Raw genomic sequence first — 16,194 nt, 5'->3', positions numbered from 1 at the left:
CACAAGGATGAGGCCAGTGCCTGCGTACTGAATCGAACTCTCTTCAAGGAGCTAAGTTTCCTTTCCTCATACTGGTCCACTGCAAATGACAGAGCAGGTGGCCAGTGCCAGTGAGTTGGTGACAAGGCACTTCATGACTCCTGCTGGTAGCTCTAGAAGGGACACAAGTTTGTGCTGGACTTTCAGATTTGGATGCTTGAGGAATAAAACAAAAGGCATTTGTTCATTTTTTTTAACAGGCTTAATCCAGTTTTATTTTTTCTGTATAAAATCTCTATGTGGTAGCCACAGCTGGAGCCTGGGTTCTCTGCACTGTGACTCTGGTGTGGGTTTTCACAAGATGGTCAATGAATTCCTGGTAGGGAGACTTGGTGAACACAGTCTCTTTCCAGAGGTCGGGGGTCAGATAGCTGTAGGTCTTAGAGATGGTGTCAAAAGTGGCCTTAGCAAAGTTGCCCAGGGTGGCAGTGCAGCCCCTGGCTGAAGTGTAACAGTCGTCAATACCACCATCAGCAGCTTCTTGGGGGGGGGGGGCGGCGCAGAGACAATGCCAGTGCTCCTGGGGGAGGGATAAGGCACACTAGCACAGAACCACAGCGGCCTGTCACTTTACAGGGGACCCTGTGAGGCTTGCCGATCTTGTTCCCCCAGTAGCCTCTCCGGACAGGCACAATAGACAGCTTAGCCAAGATGATGGCCCCTTGTGTGGCAGTGGCTACTTCCTTAGGACACTTGACACCCAGGCCAACATGACCGTTGTAGTCCCCAATGGCGACCAAAGCCTTGAACCTGGTCTGCTGATCAGCACGAGTCTGCTTTTGCAGTGGCATGATCTTCAAAACTTCATCCTAAAGGGACATGCCTAAGAAGAAGTCAATAATCTCAGACTTCTTGATGGGCAGGGAGAACAGATACATCTCCTCCAGGGACTTGATCTTCATGTCCTTGACCAGGCGTCCCAGCTTGGTGACGGGGATCCACTCCTCGTCTTTGGCTCCCCACGGCCTTGCCCAACCACGGCCACGCCCACACCCACAACCCCGGAGACAGCTGCCAAAGCTTCCACAGAAGCCACCACGGTGCACCCGCCATTTGGTGTTTGCCCGAGGAAGAAGCCATTTGTTCATTTTTATTCATTTATTTTTTGGTTTTTCGAGGTAGGGTCTCCCTCTAGTCCAGGCTGACCTGAAATTCACTATGCAGTCTCAGGGTGGCCTCAAACTCACAATGATCCTCCTATTTCTGCCTCCCGAGTGCTGAGATTAAAGGTATGCGCCACCACGTCTAGCCTGTTCATTTTTAGAACATTTATCAGAGGCCTAGTAATTATGCACTGAACTAGAAAAAAGTCAAAACATGGGCTGGAAAGATGGCACAGAGGTTAAGGTGCTTGCCTGCAAAGCCTAGTGACCGGGTTCAATTCCCCTGTACCCAGGTAAGGCCAGATGCACAAAGTGGCACATGCAGCTGGAGTTTATTTGCAGTGGCTAGAGACCCCGACACACCCTTCTCTCTTTTCTGTCTCTCTTTGATTACAAACATATAAGTAAATAATTTAAAAGAAATATTCTAAAGAAAAAGGTCATGAATACTACAAGGGCCCTTACAGATGGCCATAGTCACATGAGAGACACATTTCACCACACTGTGACAATCCAGTGACTGCCTGTGATAACAGAACCTCAAGGATTCATGGGGGTCTGGAGGCGGCTCTCCATGTTTGGGAACCAGAAAAGGTCCCCACGAAGAAGGGATGTTTGAGGCTGGGGAGATGGCTTAGTGGTTAAGGTGAAGGTGCTTGCCTGAAAGCCAAAGACCCAGGTTCAATTCCCCAGGAACCACGTTAGCCAGCTGTAGAAGGAGCGTATGCGTGTGGAGTTCATTGGCAGTGGCTGGAGGCCCTGGCGCACCCATTCTGTGTTCTCTCTGCTCGCAAACAATTAAATAAGCTTTTTAAAAGACTTAAAAAACAAAAAGGGATGTTTGCTATGAGCCCTAAAGGAGGGATGTAGGTCACAAAAGATCTTGTCAGGAGTAACACAAGAGGTGTGACAGAATGAAAAGGAAGGTTTCCTCTGGGGTCCACTGAATGTCCCACGGGGAGCACCGTGAGATCACATGGGAAACTTTACCAGTGGTACGGGCTGGCTTTGCCTGCCTGGCAGATGCCTGTCCTGATGTCTGGCAACAGTATCTTCCGTCCCCGACTTGTCCGTCTGTCCCCAGCGGGCCCGGGTCCCCCACCGAGGGCCGTGGGCGGCGTCCGTCCCGCTCTGCCGTCTCCCTCTCCGGTCTCCGGCTCCCGGCGCCTCAGTTTCTCCTTCTCGCGCCTCCTCTCAGTCCCGGGCTCTGTCCTCACACCACCCCCGCAGGGTCTCCTAGGTCCTAACCGGCCTCACACACGTCTTCCCTCCGCCGGAGGCCCGAGGCTCCCCGGAACCCAGGCACAGCCGCCGCCGCCTCAACTTCACTCACCTTTGCGGACGCCCCCACTTCCGGCCCCGAGCGGCGCTCCAGAGCGCAAAGCCGAGGCTGCGCAGGCGCACACCGACACCCCGCCTCTGCACACACGAGAGCCAATAGGAAGCGGCGGACGAACCAAGACCACCATGCGCCTGCGCACCGAGCGCTCCTGACTCGAGAGCACCAGCGCCATCTGGAGGTCAGTGGAGGCATTGTGATGGAGACTTCAAGTGCCTCTTCCAGGCCTTTCCCTCCCTCCCACTTGCCATCAAAGCCGCTTGCAAACCGGCCTCCAGGGAAACGGGAAGGAGCTTAAACACTATTAAAACAGTGATCGTGGCTGCAGAGATGGCTTAGTGGTTAAGCCTGAGGACCCAGGTTCGATTCCCCAGTACCCATGTAGGCCAGCTGCTCAAGTTGGCACATGCGTCTGGAGTTCCTTTGTAGTGGCTAGAGGAGACCATAATGGTCGCCCTGGAATACTGAGGAATGGTGATAGAGAAGGCGGTGAGAGATGACTGGAAATGTTTGACCTGAACTCCTAGAAGTATGGTCACCCAGATGAATTAGATTTGAGGGAAGCGATCAGTTTGGGACATTTAAAGTTGAATAGTCTTTTTTGTTTGTTTGAGGTAGGTCTCACTCTAGCCCAGGCTGACCTGGAACTTACTGTCTGGTCCCAGGCTGGCCTCGAACTTGGCAATCCTCCTACCTCTGCCTCCTGAGTGTTGGGATTAAAGACATCTGTGGTGGTTTGATTCAGGTGTCCCCCATAAACTTAGGTGTTGTGAATGCTAGCTCCCCAGCTGATGGATATTTGGGAATCAATGCCTCCTGGAGGGAGTGTATTGTTGGGGGCGGGCTTATGGGCTTTATAGCCAGTTTCCCCATGCCAGTGTTTGGCACACCCTCCTGTTGCTGTTGTCCACCTTCTGTTGGCCAGGGGGTGATGTCCACCCTCTGCTCATGCCATCGTTTTCCCCTGCTATCGTGAAGCTTCCCCTTGAGCCTATAAGCCAAAATAAATCTCTTTTTCCCAGAAGCTACTCTTGTTGGGTGATTTCTACCAGCAATGCGAACCGGACTGCAACAACATCTATCTGTCTTTGTTCCTCCTCTCTCCTCCCCCCACCCCTTTCTTCTTTTGACATAGAGTCTTGCTCTTCCCCATGCTCACCTGGAATTCACTATGTAGTCTCAGGGTGGCCTCAAACTCATGATGATCCTCTGCCTCCCAGATAGTGGGATTATGGCGTGTGCCACCACACCTAGCGTGTAATATATTTTATTTATTTGAGAGAGGAAAGAGAGAGAGATGAAGGAGGCAGGTAGAGAGAGAGAATGGGTGCACCAGGGCCTCCAGCCACTGCAAACAAACTCCACATGCATGCATTACCTTGTGCATCTGATTTATATGTGTTCTGGTGAATTGAACCTGGGTTCTTAGGCAAGCTCCTTAACTGCTAAGCCATCTCTCCAGCCCTCAGCAAGTTTTTTTGTTTGTTTTTTGTTTTTTCAAGGTAGGGTCTCACTCTAGCTCAGGCTGATCTGGAATTTACTATATAGTTTCAAGGTGGCCTTAAGCTCATGGTGATCATCCTACCTCTCCCTCCAAAGTACTGGGACTGAAGGCATAAGCCACCATGCCTGGCTTCAGCAAGCATTTTTTAAATAATTTTTTAAAATTTAAATCATTTTTATTTATTTGAGAGCAACAGACAGAGAGAGAAAGAGAGAATATGAATGGGCACGCCAGGGCCTCCAGCCACTGCAAACGAACTCCAGACACATGTGCCCTATTGTGCATCTAGCTAATGTGGGTCCTGGGCAATCGAGCCTCGAACCAGGGTCCTTAGGCTTCACAGGCAAGCACTTAACCACTAAGCCATCTCTCCAGCCCCCAGCAAGCATTTTTAACCACGGATGATCTCCCCAGCCCCTCCACCATATATTGACTTGAGGCACGGTCTCTCACCTGAACTCAGAGCTCACCTATTCATCTAGTCTAGGTTACCAGTTTGTCACAGGGATCCCTGTCTCCACCCTCCCTGAGGGCTTGGATCCCTTCCACACCAGCCTGCATTTACATGGTTTCTGGGGATCCAAACTCCTGTCTTCATGGCAAGCACTTTGTTTGTCCACTGAGCCAACTTCCCAGCCCAGCATTTCGTATTTTGGATTTCCACAATAGGGCTGCTCAGTCTAGGTTGAGTTATATATTGGACATCAGTTAGGGGAGCTGGATGTATCAAACAACAAACATGATTATCAAAAGGAAAAGAAGGGGCTGGAGAGATGGCTCAACACTTATGTGAACTTCCTGAGCAAGCATGGGAGCCAGAGGGGCCCCTTAGACTACCCGAGTTCAAATCCCCAGATGTCAAGTAAACAGCTCAGTATGGCCACACACACCCGTAACTCCAGCCCTGCAAAGGAGCAGGAACCTAAGAAGCACAGGAGCTCTGCAAGCTTAGGATTGTAGAGAGATTCTAGCTCAAAACAACTCCACGTGAAAGAGCATTGGAGAGAGCCGAGAATGGGAGCCGAGCGCAGCGTCTGAACCGTACACTGATCTCCTTTCCGCGCTCTCTCTCCACCTCACTCTCGCCGCCTGCCCACCTTCCTTCCCACTGGCCAGGCCACCCAGAACGCCTTCCACCATGGCCACCTCAGCAAGTTCCAACTGGAACAAAGGCATCAAGCAGATGTACATGGCCCTGCCTCAGGGTGAGAAAGTCCAAGCCATGTGTGTCTGAATCAATGGTACCGGAGAAGGGCTGCGTTGCGAGCCCCACACCCTGGACTGAGCCCAGGTGTGTAGAAGAGTTGCTGGAATGGAATTTTGATGGCTCTAGCACTTTCCAGTCTGAAGGCTCCAACAGTGACATGTGCCTCCTCCCAGTTGCCGTGTTTCGTGACCCTTTCCGCAAGGATCCCAACAAGCTGGTGTTCTGTGAAGTTTTCAAGTATAATCGGAAGCCTGCTGAGACTAATTTAAGGCACACCTGGAAGCGGATCATGGACAAGGTCAGCAACCAGCCACCCTGGTTTGGAATGGAGCAGGAATACACTCTCAGGAGGATGGATGGGCACCCCTTTGGTTGGCCTTCCAATGGCTTCCCTGGGTCCCAAGGCCCTTATTACTGTGGCATGGGAGCCCACAAAGCCTATGGCAGAGACATCATGGAGGCTCACTACCGGGCCTGCTTGTATGCTGGAGTCAAGATCTCAGGAACAAATGCCGAGGTCATGCCTGCCCAGTGGGAATTCCAAATTGGACCCAGTGAAGGAATCCGCCTGGGAGATCACCCGTGGGTGGCCTGCTTTATCTTACATCGTGTATGTGAAGACTTCAGTGTGATAGCAACCTTTGACCCTAAGCCCATTCCTGGGAACTGGAACAGCGCGGGCTGCCACACCAACTTCAGCACGAAGGCCATGCGGGAGGAGAATGGCCTGAAGTACATTGAGGAGGCCATCGAGAAACTCAGCAAGCGCCACCAGTACCACGTCCGTGCCTACCATCCCAAGGGGGGCGTGGGCAATGCCCGGAGCCTGACTGGCTTCCACGAGACCTCCAACATCAACGACTTTTCCACCGGTGTTGCCAACTGCAGTGCCAGCATCCTTATTCCCCTGTCTGTCGGCCAGGAGAAGAGGAGTTATTTCGAAGACCGGTGCCCTTCTGCCAACTGCGACCCCTTGGCAGTGACAGAGGCCATCATCCGTACGTGTCTTCTCAACAAGAATGGCGACGAGCCCTTCCAGTACAAAAACTAAGGGGACGATGCTTCCAGCGACTGAGCCCTTCCCAGCTCTGCATCCCACTGCAACTGTGCCTCTCCCTGGTGTCTTAATTATCCTCATTACTCAAAAGTGGGATTTCAAGGTCTTTTTATTCCTCATGCCCAGTGAACCTTGCTTTCCTTGGTCGGGATAGAGGGGTCAAGTTCGTAATCTCCATGTACCCAGCCCCCGTTTTCTTCCTTTCTGATGTGTGGGTGGGCGCAGGGAAAGGTGGTGACCGCTTCTCTCTGGAGGTGAGCTTGTCTGGTAGATGTCACCTCCGTACAAAGCAGTGTTTGAAGGAGGGGAGAACTTTCTCTGAAGGACAGCTGAAGGGGCAGGCCTGACTACTTAGGATGGCATGTCTCCTTCAGTTCTTAAAATTAAACCAACTCTCACTAGTGGAGGTTAGGAGAAGAGCAAGAACTGGTTTTTTTTTTTTTTTTTTTTTTTTTTTACCTCTTGTGTTTCTCTTGCTTGGAGCCACCCACACCCTTCACAAACAGCAGCTCAGCGACAACAGATGGCTGTCCTACCTTAAGAGAAGAAAAGTTCTTTACTGCTTGGTCCTCCATTTATAACACAAAGCAAAGTAGTAGTTTTATATTTAAATGTAAAAACAAAGAAATTATATAAGGGTTGTGGATATGTGAGTTTTTCTAAAGAAAACAAACAGCCTGGTCACTGGGTGCCAAATGTGAGGTAAATTATTTGGCTCAAGGGTCCCCTTTGTAAGTAAAGGAAGTAGCAGTGGGGAGCACAGTACTAGAAAAATTGGTTATTTGGGACTATTCCTCATTTTACCAGGATTTCCCTGCCCATTTTTTGCAGGCAATGGTACACATTACTTGCAGTCTCTGAGCCCCGTGTCTAACTCTAGAAGACACACATGCACTTGTCCACACGTGGGTTTAGAAGTATGAGTTGGCTGGTCAACTTTGTTACTCACAAGGGGGTGTTGGTGTTATTTTTTGGTGGGATTTTAGCATGTCACTAAAGCAGGCCTTTTGATATATTAAATTTTTTAAAGCAAAACAAGTTTAAGATTTTAATCAGATTTGTAGGGTTTCTAAGTCTAGTTTTACAGAATTGCTTGTTTGCTTCAACTGTCTTTCCACTTGCTTCTTGGCGGAGCTGGGGACAGACCTGGAGTTAAAACACTTGTAATTTTGTATCCTTGGGCTGGAGAGATGGCTTAGCGGTTAAGCGCTTGCCTGTGAAGCCTAAGAACCCTGGTGGAGGCTCGGTTCCCCAGGTCCCACGTTAGCCAGATGCACAAGGGGGCACATGCGTCTGGAGTTCGTCTGCAGAGGCTGGAAGCCCGGGCGCGCCCATTCTCTCTCTCTGCCTCTATCTGTCTTTCTCTCTCTGTCTGTCGCTCTCAAATAAATAAATAAATAAATAAATAAAATTTTGTATCCTAGTGTCTTGTTCTCCCAGCAAAATGTTCTTGTTTGTTAAAATTCCTAGGGAGTAGTCTTTCCTATCATAATAAACACGCCCCACCCCTTCAAAAGAAAGAAAGAAAGAAAGAAAGAGCATTGGAGTGGAACTCACGACATCCCACTTAGCCACCACAGGCAAGTGCCACCAGCCACAGACGAGTATATGGGGGTGTCACCCCACACTACACCCCTACACAGAAGCAAAAAAAAAAAAAAGTCATGAACTAAGCATCCTACTTACAGCTTCCAAACAATGCCATTAAACTATTTATTTGTAATCAGAGACACATAGTGAATAGGGAGGGCAGGGCCCCTTGCCACTGCAAATGAGCTCCAGATGCATGTGTCACTTTGTGTACCTGGCTTTACATGGGTACTGGGGAATTGAACCTGGGCCATCAAGCTTTTCAAGCAAGCACCTTTAACTACTGAGCTTTCTCTCCAGCCCAGAACTATATTTTCTAAATGGAAGGAAAATAAAAATTAATAAATATGAAATCAAGGAAGGAGCCACAGCCCACCAACAGGACTGGGAAGCAATGAATTCAGTTTGTTTTTCGAAGTAAAGTCTCGCTGTAGACCAGGCTGACTTGGAATTCACTATATAGTCTTGGAGTGGCCTTGAGCTCACTGCGATCCTCCCCCTTCTGCCTCTTCCCAAGTGCTGGGGTTCAAGGCGTTCTGGGGCACACCTGTAATCCCAGCACTGGGGAGGTGGAGGCAAAAGGATCCAAAGAAATTAAATAGGTCCATTTATCACCTTTGCAGGATGAACAATTTATCTGGGAACTTGTGTTTGAGAACCCAAGACAAGGAGAGCTCTTTTCCCTGGGAGAGAGATATGGATCAGACACTTCCTGTAGGGAGTGTCTTTGGAGTGAGAGTTTTAAACTTGCTCTTCCTCTGATTTAAGCATGGCTCTGAAAGGACTAAGCTAACCATAAACACTCCATCTTGTAAGCTGACCTCAGGAACTCCATTTTGTTAAACATTCTCCATATTGTTCATGTACTTTTGTTAAAGGTATATCCCTGTAGCTGAGCAGATCAATAAAAAGTGAGATACCTTCTCTGAATACCCTCTATATTTGCCAACATCCCCAAACCAAAACAACTAGTTTCTTAACTACGATTACATGGTTACAATGTATTTTTCCACCTCGAGCCCACCAATCCTGTAAAGGTCACCCAAGTCCTCCCCTAGTTTGCCTAGTACCTGATTGTGATTTTTCTTTAAAAGCCCTTAAGGCACTCCTTCAGGGTTGCAGTTCCAGCTTCCAAGTCTGGCTGCGTCCCTGATCAATCAGCTGGGTCATGCCTTGGCTGAAATAAACTTCATCTAGTTTTTGAGCTTGAGCAGTCCCTATCTCACTATTTGCACAACCCCCTCACCCAACAGCTCCCCTCTCCATTATTCGGATTTTGGCTCAAATACCACCTTTCCTGGGAGACCTAGCCCGGATGACCTCTGCTTCCCCACCCAGTCCCCTTTGTCCCTGTTAAGGTTGATGCCACCTACCGCGCTTGACGCGGTTCACATTCCTGTGTTTGACTGCTTACTTGTGTGCTCCTCCTCTAGAGTGTCTGGTCTTGGAGGGCAGGATTTGTGTCTGTTCTGGCCACTGATGCCCCAGTGCCCATACCAGGGCTTCCCACAAGGCCAGCACAGAATGGATGTTTGTTGCATGAAGAATAAAACACGGCCCCCATCACGTCCCTGTGCCCAGCTATGCCCGAGGCTGGCTGCTCCATGGTGAACCAGGCCAGGGGGTTCACAGGCAGCACCCCTCTCCCTACACCTCCACCTCTGACACCGTCTCGTGGCTGGTAGATAGCTTGCTCACCACACTGCCCTCATCCTGCGACTCCCTCAGGGCCCAGTGACAGGCGGCTGGCAGTGACTGGCGGAGTCGGCCCCTCCCAAAATACAAGAAGAGCATGGGATTGAGGCAACTGTGTGCCAGGGCCAGGCCCACGACCAAAGGTTCAGCCCGCAAAGCCCGGGCCAGGAGCACAGAGTGAGGGCTAGCCACAGTGAGTACCACCCCCAGGATGTGGTACTGCACCCAGCATACAAAAAAAAACCCCATGACAGCCGTGCCCAGTGGCCAGTGGCGCCGGGACACTCGACACAGGAGGACACCGTGGCAGCCCATCACCAGTACCAGTGGCCCCAGGAAACCGAAGAGCAATCGGGCAGCGGTCACCATGGCCTCTGCGGTGACGGAGCCCTGGTAGCCCATGACACACTCGAGGCGGGAGGGGAAATGTTCTTGATGTAGGCGACGGTGGATGGCAGAGGGCACTGTGAGCAGCAAGGCCAGCATCCAGGCGGTGCCCTGGGCCACCCGTACCCCGAGTATCCTCCGAGTGGCAGCCCACCAGGGGGGTCTGAAGGCCAGCAGGCAGAGATCAGCGCTGAGAGCAGCCAGGAGGAGTACGCCGGTGTACATGGATAGCAGGATGACAGAGGGCAGCAGCCAGCAGCCCAGTGCCCCATAGGGCCAGTGTTCCCTCTGGGCGATGGGCACGGCTAGGAGCGGGAGAGACAAACAGCACAGCAAGTCGGCCACAGCGAGGTGCAGGAACCAAGTGGCCCCAAGTCTCTGGACGGCTTCCTTCCAGGTCACCCAAACCACCATGGCATTGCCTGGCACGCCCACCAGGAAGATGGCAGCGTTCAGCAGGAGTGGGGCCACGCGGAGGGTGTCCAAAGAGAGGCAGGCACCATCTGCGCAGTCCACGGGGACGTCTGGGAGGTCAGCGTAACCTCCATACTCAAGCTCGTAGCTGAAGGAGCGGTTCTCCATCTGGAGCCCAGACACCTGATGGGACAGTTACTTGATGAGAACACAGTCGGGAGAATGCCTACAGGCTTGTTACCCTGGAGCAGTGACGCCCAGCCACCGGACACTCCAATATCACGTGTGGGCTGGAGAGATGGCTCAGTGGTTAAGGCGCTTGCCTACAAAGTCTAAGGACCCAGGTTTGATTCCCCAATTCCCATGTAAACCAGATGTACATGTGTCTGGAGTTGGCAGTGGCTACAGGCCCTGATGCATCCATTCTCTCTCTGCCTCTCTCTTAAATAAATTAAAAAATTCCCACCCTTGGTGGGCCTGTTGGAAGAAGCACCCTGTAACCCTAGCATTGGAGGTAAGAGGATAACCATGAATTCAAGCCAGCCTTGACCTAGAGTAAGACCTTGCCTCAAAAAAAAAAGTCCTGTTACAGCAATTGTTTAAGATAATGTTGACATTGGGAAAGCAGAAGCCAGGTGTGGTGCACACGTCTTTAATCCCAACACTCAGGAAGCTGAGGTAGAAGGATCACCGTGAGTAGCAGCCTGGGCTACAGAATGAGTTCCAGGTCAGCCTGAGCTACAGTGAGAAAAAACATTGCAGAATCAGGACAAGTGAAATGTTGGATTCCCTACCATTCATTTGTTCATTCAACAAAAATAGATCCTAAACACTGTATTTTTAAAAATATTTTATTTATTTGAGAGAGAAAGAGGCGGATAGAGAGAATAGACATGCCAGGACCTCCAGCCACTGCAAACACACTCCAGACCCATGCGCCACCTTGTGCATCTGGCTTACATGGGTCCTGGGGAATCGAACCTCGGTCCAGCTCCAAACATTTTTGTTCTGGGGGTGACGAAGGCACTGAGACAGCAGGAGAGTAAACAGCTTTTCCTCCCTTGTCAATTGAATTCCAGTGGAAGCATAAGGGAGCCAGGTGGGCAGTATTTCGCAAGGTGAAAAGTGCTACCTGAACGTGACGGTGTGCGCCTTGAAGTCCCTGTGCTTGGGAGGAGGAGGCAGAAGAGCAGGAGTTCGGGATCACCCTTGACTACAGAGTAAGTTCAAACTCAGCCTGGCAAAATTATATTTTTACAAAGGAGCCAAAATTTGAACAGACTGGCCTTTTGATGAGAGAGTGTGATGGTACACCAGGGCCTCCAACCACTGTAATCGAACTCCCGACGTGTGCACCACCTAGTGCGCGTGTGTGACCTTGCGCGTGCATCGCTGTTGTGCATCTGGCTTACATGGGATCTGGGGAGGGGAACATGGGCCCTTAGTCTTCACAGGCAAGTGCCTTAACTGCTAAGCCATCTCTCCAGCCCTTAACTGGTTATCTTCTAAAGTACAGAAGCCAGTGAAACAATAATCATGAGCCTTCACTTGCCTCAGCATAGACTAATTTAGAAGTAATGCACCTACTGTTTCAATAGACATGGATACATTCAGTGCTGAGGATACACTTAGTACATTACTGTTGATGTCAAAAATGTTACTAGGGCTGGAGAGATGGCTTAGTGGTTAAGCGCTTGCTTGTGAAGCTGAAGGACCCCAGTTCGAGGCTCAATTCTCCAGGACCCACGTTAGCCAGATGCACAAGGGGGCGCACGCATCTGAGTTCGTTTGCAGTGGCGGGAAGCCCTGGCGTGCCCATCCATCCTTTCTCTCTCTCTCTCTTTCTCTCTCTCCCTCTTTCTCTCTTTGTCACTCTCAAATAAAAAATAAAAATGAACAAAAAAAATTTTTTTAATGTTACTGAAGCCGGCCGTGGTGGCACACACCTTTAATCTCAGCACTTGGCTGGCAGAAGCAGGAGGATCACTGTGAATGAGGCCAGCCTGAGACTACATAGTGAGTTCCAGGTCAGCCTGGGCTAGAGGGAGACCTTACCTTGGGGAAAAAAATTATATATATATATATATATACACACACATACATACACATATACATAGATACACACACTCACACACACACACACACACATACACATACATATGCTGCTATATTGCAGAGAAATGGTGTATATGTATTTACATAGTTACATACCTATATAAAAATTATGTTTTGTTTTTTTTTTTTTTTTTTTTTTTTTTGGTTTTTTGAGGTAGGGTCTCACTGTGGTCCAGGCTGACCTGGAATAAACTCTGTAGTCTCAGGGTGGCCTTGAACTCACGGCGATCCTCCTACCTCTGCCTCCCGAGTGCTGGGATTAAAGGTGTGCGCCACCACGCCCGGCAAAAATTATGTTTTAAAATATTCTTTTCTATTTATAAGCAGAAAGAGAGAGAGAGAGACAAAGAAAGAGAGAGAGAGAGAATGGGAGCACCAGGGCCTCTAGCAAACTCCATGCACCACTTTGTACATCTGGCTTTACATAGGTGTTGGAGGATCGGCCCCAGGTTATTAGGCTTTGCAGGCGAGAACCTCAGAGACTCCATCTCTCCAGGCCCAAAACTGTTTGCATTAAAAAAAAAAAAAAAAGCCAGGTGTGGTGGCACACGCCTTTAATCCCAGCACTCGGGAGACAGAGGTAGGAGGATTGCCATGAGTTTGAGGCCACCCTGAGACTCCATAGTGAATTCCAGGTCAGCCTGGGCTAGAGTGAGACCCTACCTTGAAAAAAAACAAACAGCCAGGGATACCCGATAGACACTTTGTCCAAAAACGGGGTTGGGAGGATAGCTCAGTGATTAACATCACTTCATTGCAAATCATGTCCACCTGGGATTCGATTCCCCCAGTTCCCATGGAAAACCAGATGAACAAAGTGGTGTGTGCGCCTGGAGTTGGTCTGCAGGGCCAGGAGGCCCTGGAGCACCCAGTTTTTCACTCTCTCTCTTGCTCTCATTTTCACTCTCTGTTGGTAGTAAAGTGACATAATCCTCTGGCAATAATAATAATGCTAATAGTCATAATGTAGTATTGTTAAAGATAATATTCGCTTACTAAGCACTTTCCAGTGTCTGCCAGACAGCCTCCTGGCAGCTTTGAACATTGTATCAGATCGTTTCCCTCTGACTTTGGTATGTATACAACGTCATCCTGCAGCCAGAGGCAGAGACGCGAGGTACCTTACCTACGAGCCCTCAGCTAGGCAGGGCGCAGAGCGCCTTGCAGCCACAGCGTCCCACACCAGATGCCTGCGCCCTGGAATGTTCGTAGTCACTCCCACGTCTGACCTGGAACTCACTCTGGAGTCCCAGCTTGTAACTATGTAGTCTAACGATGGCCTTGAACTCACAGCAATCCTCCTACATCTGCCTCCTGAGTGCTGGGATTAAAGGACTGCGCCACCACGCCCAGCACACCCAGTCCAATTTAAAAAAAAAATAGGGCTGGAGAGATGGCTTAGCAGTTAAGGCACTTGCCTGAGAAGCATAAGGATCCAGGCTGAATTCTCCAGGACCTATGTAAGCCAGATGCACATGGTGGCACAAGTGTCTGGAGTTTGCAGTGGCTGGAGGCCCTGGCACACCCATTCTCTCTCTCTCTCTCTACTGGAAAATGAATAAATAAAATATTTTTTTAAAGAAAAAGAAAAGAATACACATGCTTATCAAAAGGAAACACTGGTGTGGGGGGGGACTGGAAAGATGGTACAGTATTTAAAGTTGCTTGCTTGCAAAGCCTGAGGGCCTGAAATTGAAATCCCAAGCCACCCGTGTAAGCCAGACACAAAAAGTGGCACAAGCATCTCGTGTTCATTTGCAACTTCAAAAAGTCCCAACGTACACCGGAGGCTGAGGCTGGAAGATTGCTTAAACCCCAGAGTTAGAGACCAGCCTCAGCAACACATTAGACCCTGTCTTCAAAAGCCGTGCAAGCCTTGCATGGCAGTGCCTATAATGCCAACGCTGGGGGGCTGAGGCAGGAGGGTCCGAAGTTCAAGGACACCCTCAGCTGTGATTGAAAATCAAAACCAGCTGCTCTGAGTGGCCCCCCGGGAGGTGCTGGGTCTGGGGATCATGCTAATGCTGTCACATTGGTATACTCAGTTCATGAAGAACCCCGAAACTGCCCTGTTCACCTGTGTTGAGGGCCCACTAGCATAAGTGACTAACAGTGTCTTAGGAAGCAGGACCACAGGGGTCAAAACGTCTCTTAAATAACTGTGCTTATTTCTATTCCCTCTAATACATACTGCTTTCACTCTTTGTTGGAGAATCTAGGTTTATTTGTTTGTTTGTTTGTTTACAGATGGGAGAGAAGGCTGGGGAGAACCAAGATCCATCAGTACAACAAGAAAAGACGACTGCTTAGCCCAAAGTGAGCCACCTCTATCACATCTGCCAGGGCCCAGGAGACATAACAGAAGACTTGGTGATCATTGCTGCTCTCACTGCTAGCCTGACAACCAGCTCCACGGAGATGGAGATGGACACTGAGGGTACTCAAAACTCAATCAGGGGGCTGGAGGGATGCCTTAGTGGTTAAGGCATTTGCCTGCAAAGCCAAAGAACCCAGGTTCAATTCCCCAGGACCCATGTTAACCAGATGCACAAGGGTGTCTGGAATGATTATAAGAGCCACAAGGTGGAAAGGTGTATCCTGAGGCATTTCCCTTTCCCCCACAGAGACTGACATGCATTCATAACCCCAGGGTAAATATCAATAACCCCACTGAGGAGTTCCCTCACTGGAATGAGGGCAGGAGAGAGCAGGCATAAGAGTATCAGCGAATGGAAATATGACCAATACATGATTTTTTCATAAAGTCCATAATTAATTTATAAAAATTATTTTAAGTCAGGCATGGTGGCACACGCCTCACTCGGGAGGCAGAGGTAGGAGGATCACTATGAGTTCAAGGCCACACTTGAGACTACATAGTGAATTCCAGGTCAGCCTGGACTAGAGTGAGACCCTATCTTGAAAAACAAAAACAAAAACAAATTATTTTTAAAAAAAAGAAATAAGGTTCACAAAGCAGGGAGTGGTGGTGCACACCTTTAATCACAGCACCAGGAAGCTAAGGTAGGAGGATCGCCATGAGTTTGGGGCCAGCCTGAGGCTACACATAGTGAGTTCCAGGTCAGCCTGGGCTACAGTGAGACCCTACCTCGAAAAGTAAATGAAGGAAAGAGAAAAGAAAAGAAAGCAGGGAAGCCTCTGTTCAACTGCAGGACTTCCTCAGAACAGTCTGAGCCTCGTCCTCGATTGACTGATGACAAAACGCTTCCTGCTCTTCTGGGGGATGTCTGCTGGGCTGCTCTCGCTATCCCCAGAACCCGGAGCTCTAGAATTGTAGTTTTCTTTAGATAGGGCTTCATGGAGCCCAGGCTAGCCTCAAACTCACTACGTAGCCAAGGATGACCTTGAACTTCTGATCCTTCTGCCTCCACCTTCCCAACGTGGGATTACAGGTAAGTGTTAGGACACTCAGGTAATGGGGCGCTGGGGAGGGAACTCGGGGCTTTGTACACACCAGGCAAGCACTCTAACGGAGCCACATCCCGTGCCCCAGGAAATGTAGTTCTGACTTTCAGATTCCAAAAGGAATGATTCCAAAAAGCCAAGCTCCTAAAATCCCCAGTTCCTCTTTCCCTCCTTCCTTCTTTCCGTCCATCCTTACCGTCTCTTCCAAGAAGGTCTCCAACATGGCTAAACCCACTTGTGAACAAGATCCAAGTCCACAGTCAGTTGGGAGACTCAGAGCTGCTCCACGGGAGCCAGGAGCTGGCCGGTCCCAGGCAA

At 49.8% G+C, this 16,194-nt stretch overlaps 1 protein-coding gene and 2 pseudogenes across 1 annotated transcript; 1 reads left to right on the top strand and 2 right to left on the bottom strand.

Moving 5' to 3' along the window:
• Positions 1-5: 5 nt before the first annotated feature.
• LOC123454673 lies at positions 6-1,440 on the bottom strand (annotated as a pseudogene).
• Positions 1,441-5,123: 3,683 nt separating this feature from the next.
• On the top strand, positions 5,124-6,275 carry LOC123454874 (annotated as a pseudogene).
• Positions 6,276-8,990: 2,715 nt separating this feature from the next.
• Positions 8,991-16,194, bottom strand: LOC123454769 (C5a anaphylatoxin chemotactic receptor 2-like). The gene is made up of 2 exons (XM_045134151.1): positions 16,073-16,194; positions 8,991-10,518 (listed from the first exon to the last, which is right to left on the bottom strand). Exons 1-2 carry the CDS (start codon positions 16,097-16,099, stop codon positions 9,487-9,489), a joined length of 1,059 nt encoding a protein of 352 aa, XP_044990086.1. The 5' UTR covers positions 16,100-16,194; the 3' UTR covers positions 8,991-9,486.

The sequence above is a fragment of the Jaculus jaculus genome, chromosome 14 (assembly GCF_020740685.1).
Source record: "Jaculus jaculus isolate mJacJac1 chromosome 14, mJacJac1.mat.Y.cur, whole genome shotgun sequence".
NCBI lineage: Eukaryota > Metazoa > Chordata > Mammalia > Rodentia > Dipodidae > Jaculus > Jaculus jaculus.
Note: the sequence above shows the minus strand (reverse complement) of the source record. Positions and strands in the feature narration are given on the sequence as shown.

Coding starts and splice junctions, on each gene's coding strand:
- LOC123454769 (XM_045134151.1), bottom strand. CDS start 16,099: ATGTTGGAGACCTTCTTGGAAGAGACG. Junction 10,519..16,072: donor AGACCTTCTTGGAAGAGACG/GTAAGGATGGAC, acceptor CTGTCCCATCAG/GTGTCTGGGCTCCAGATGGA.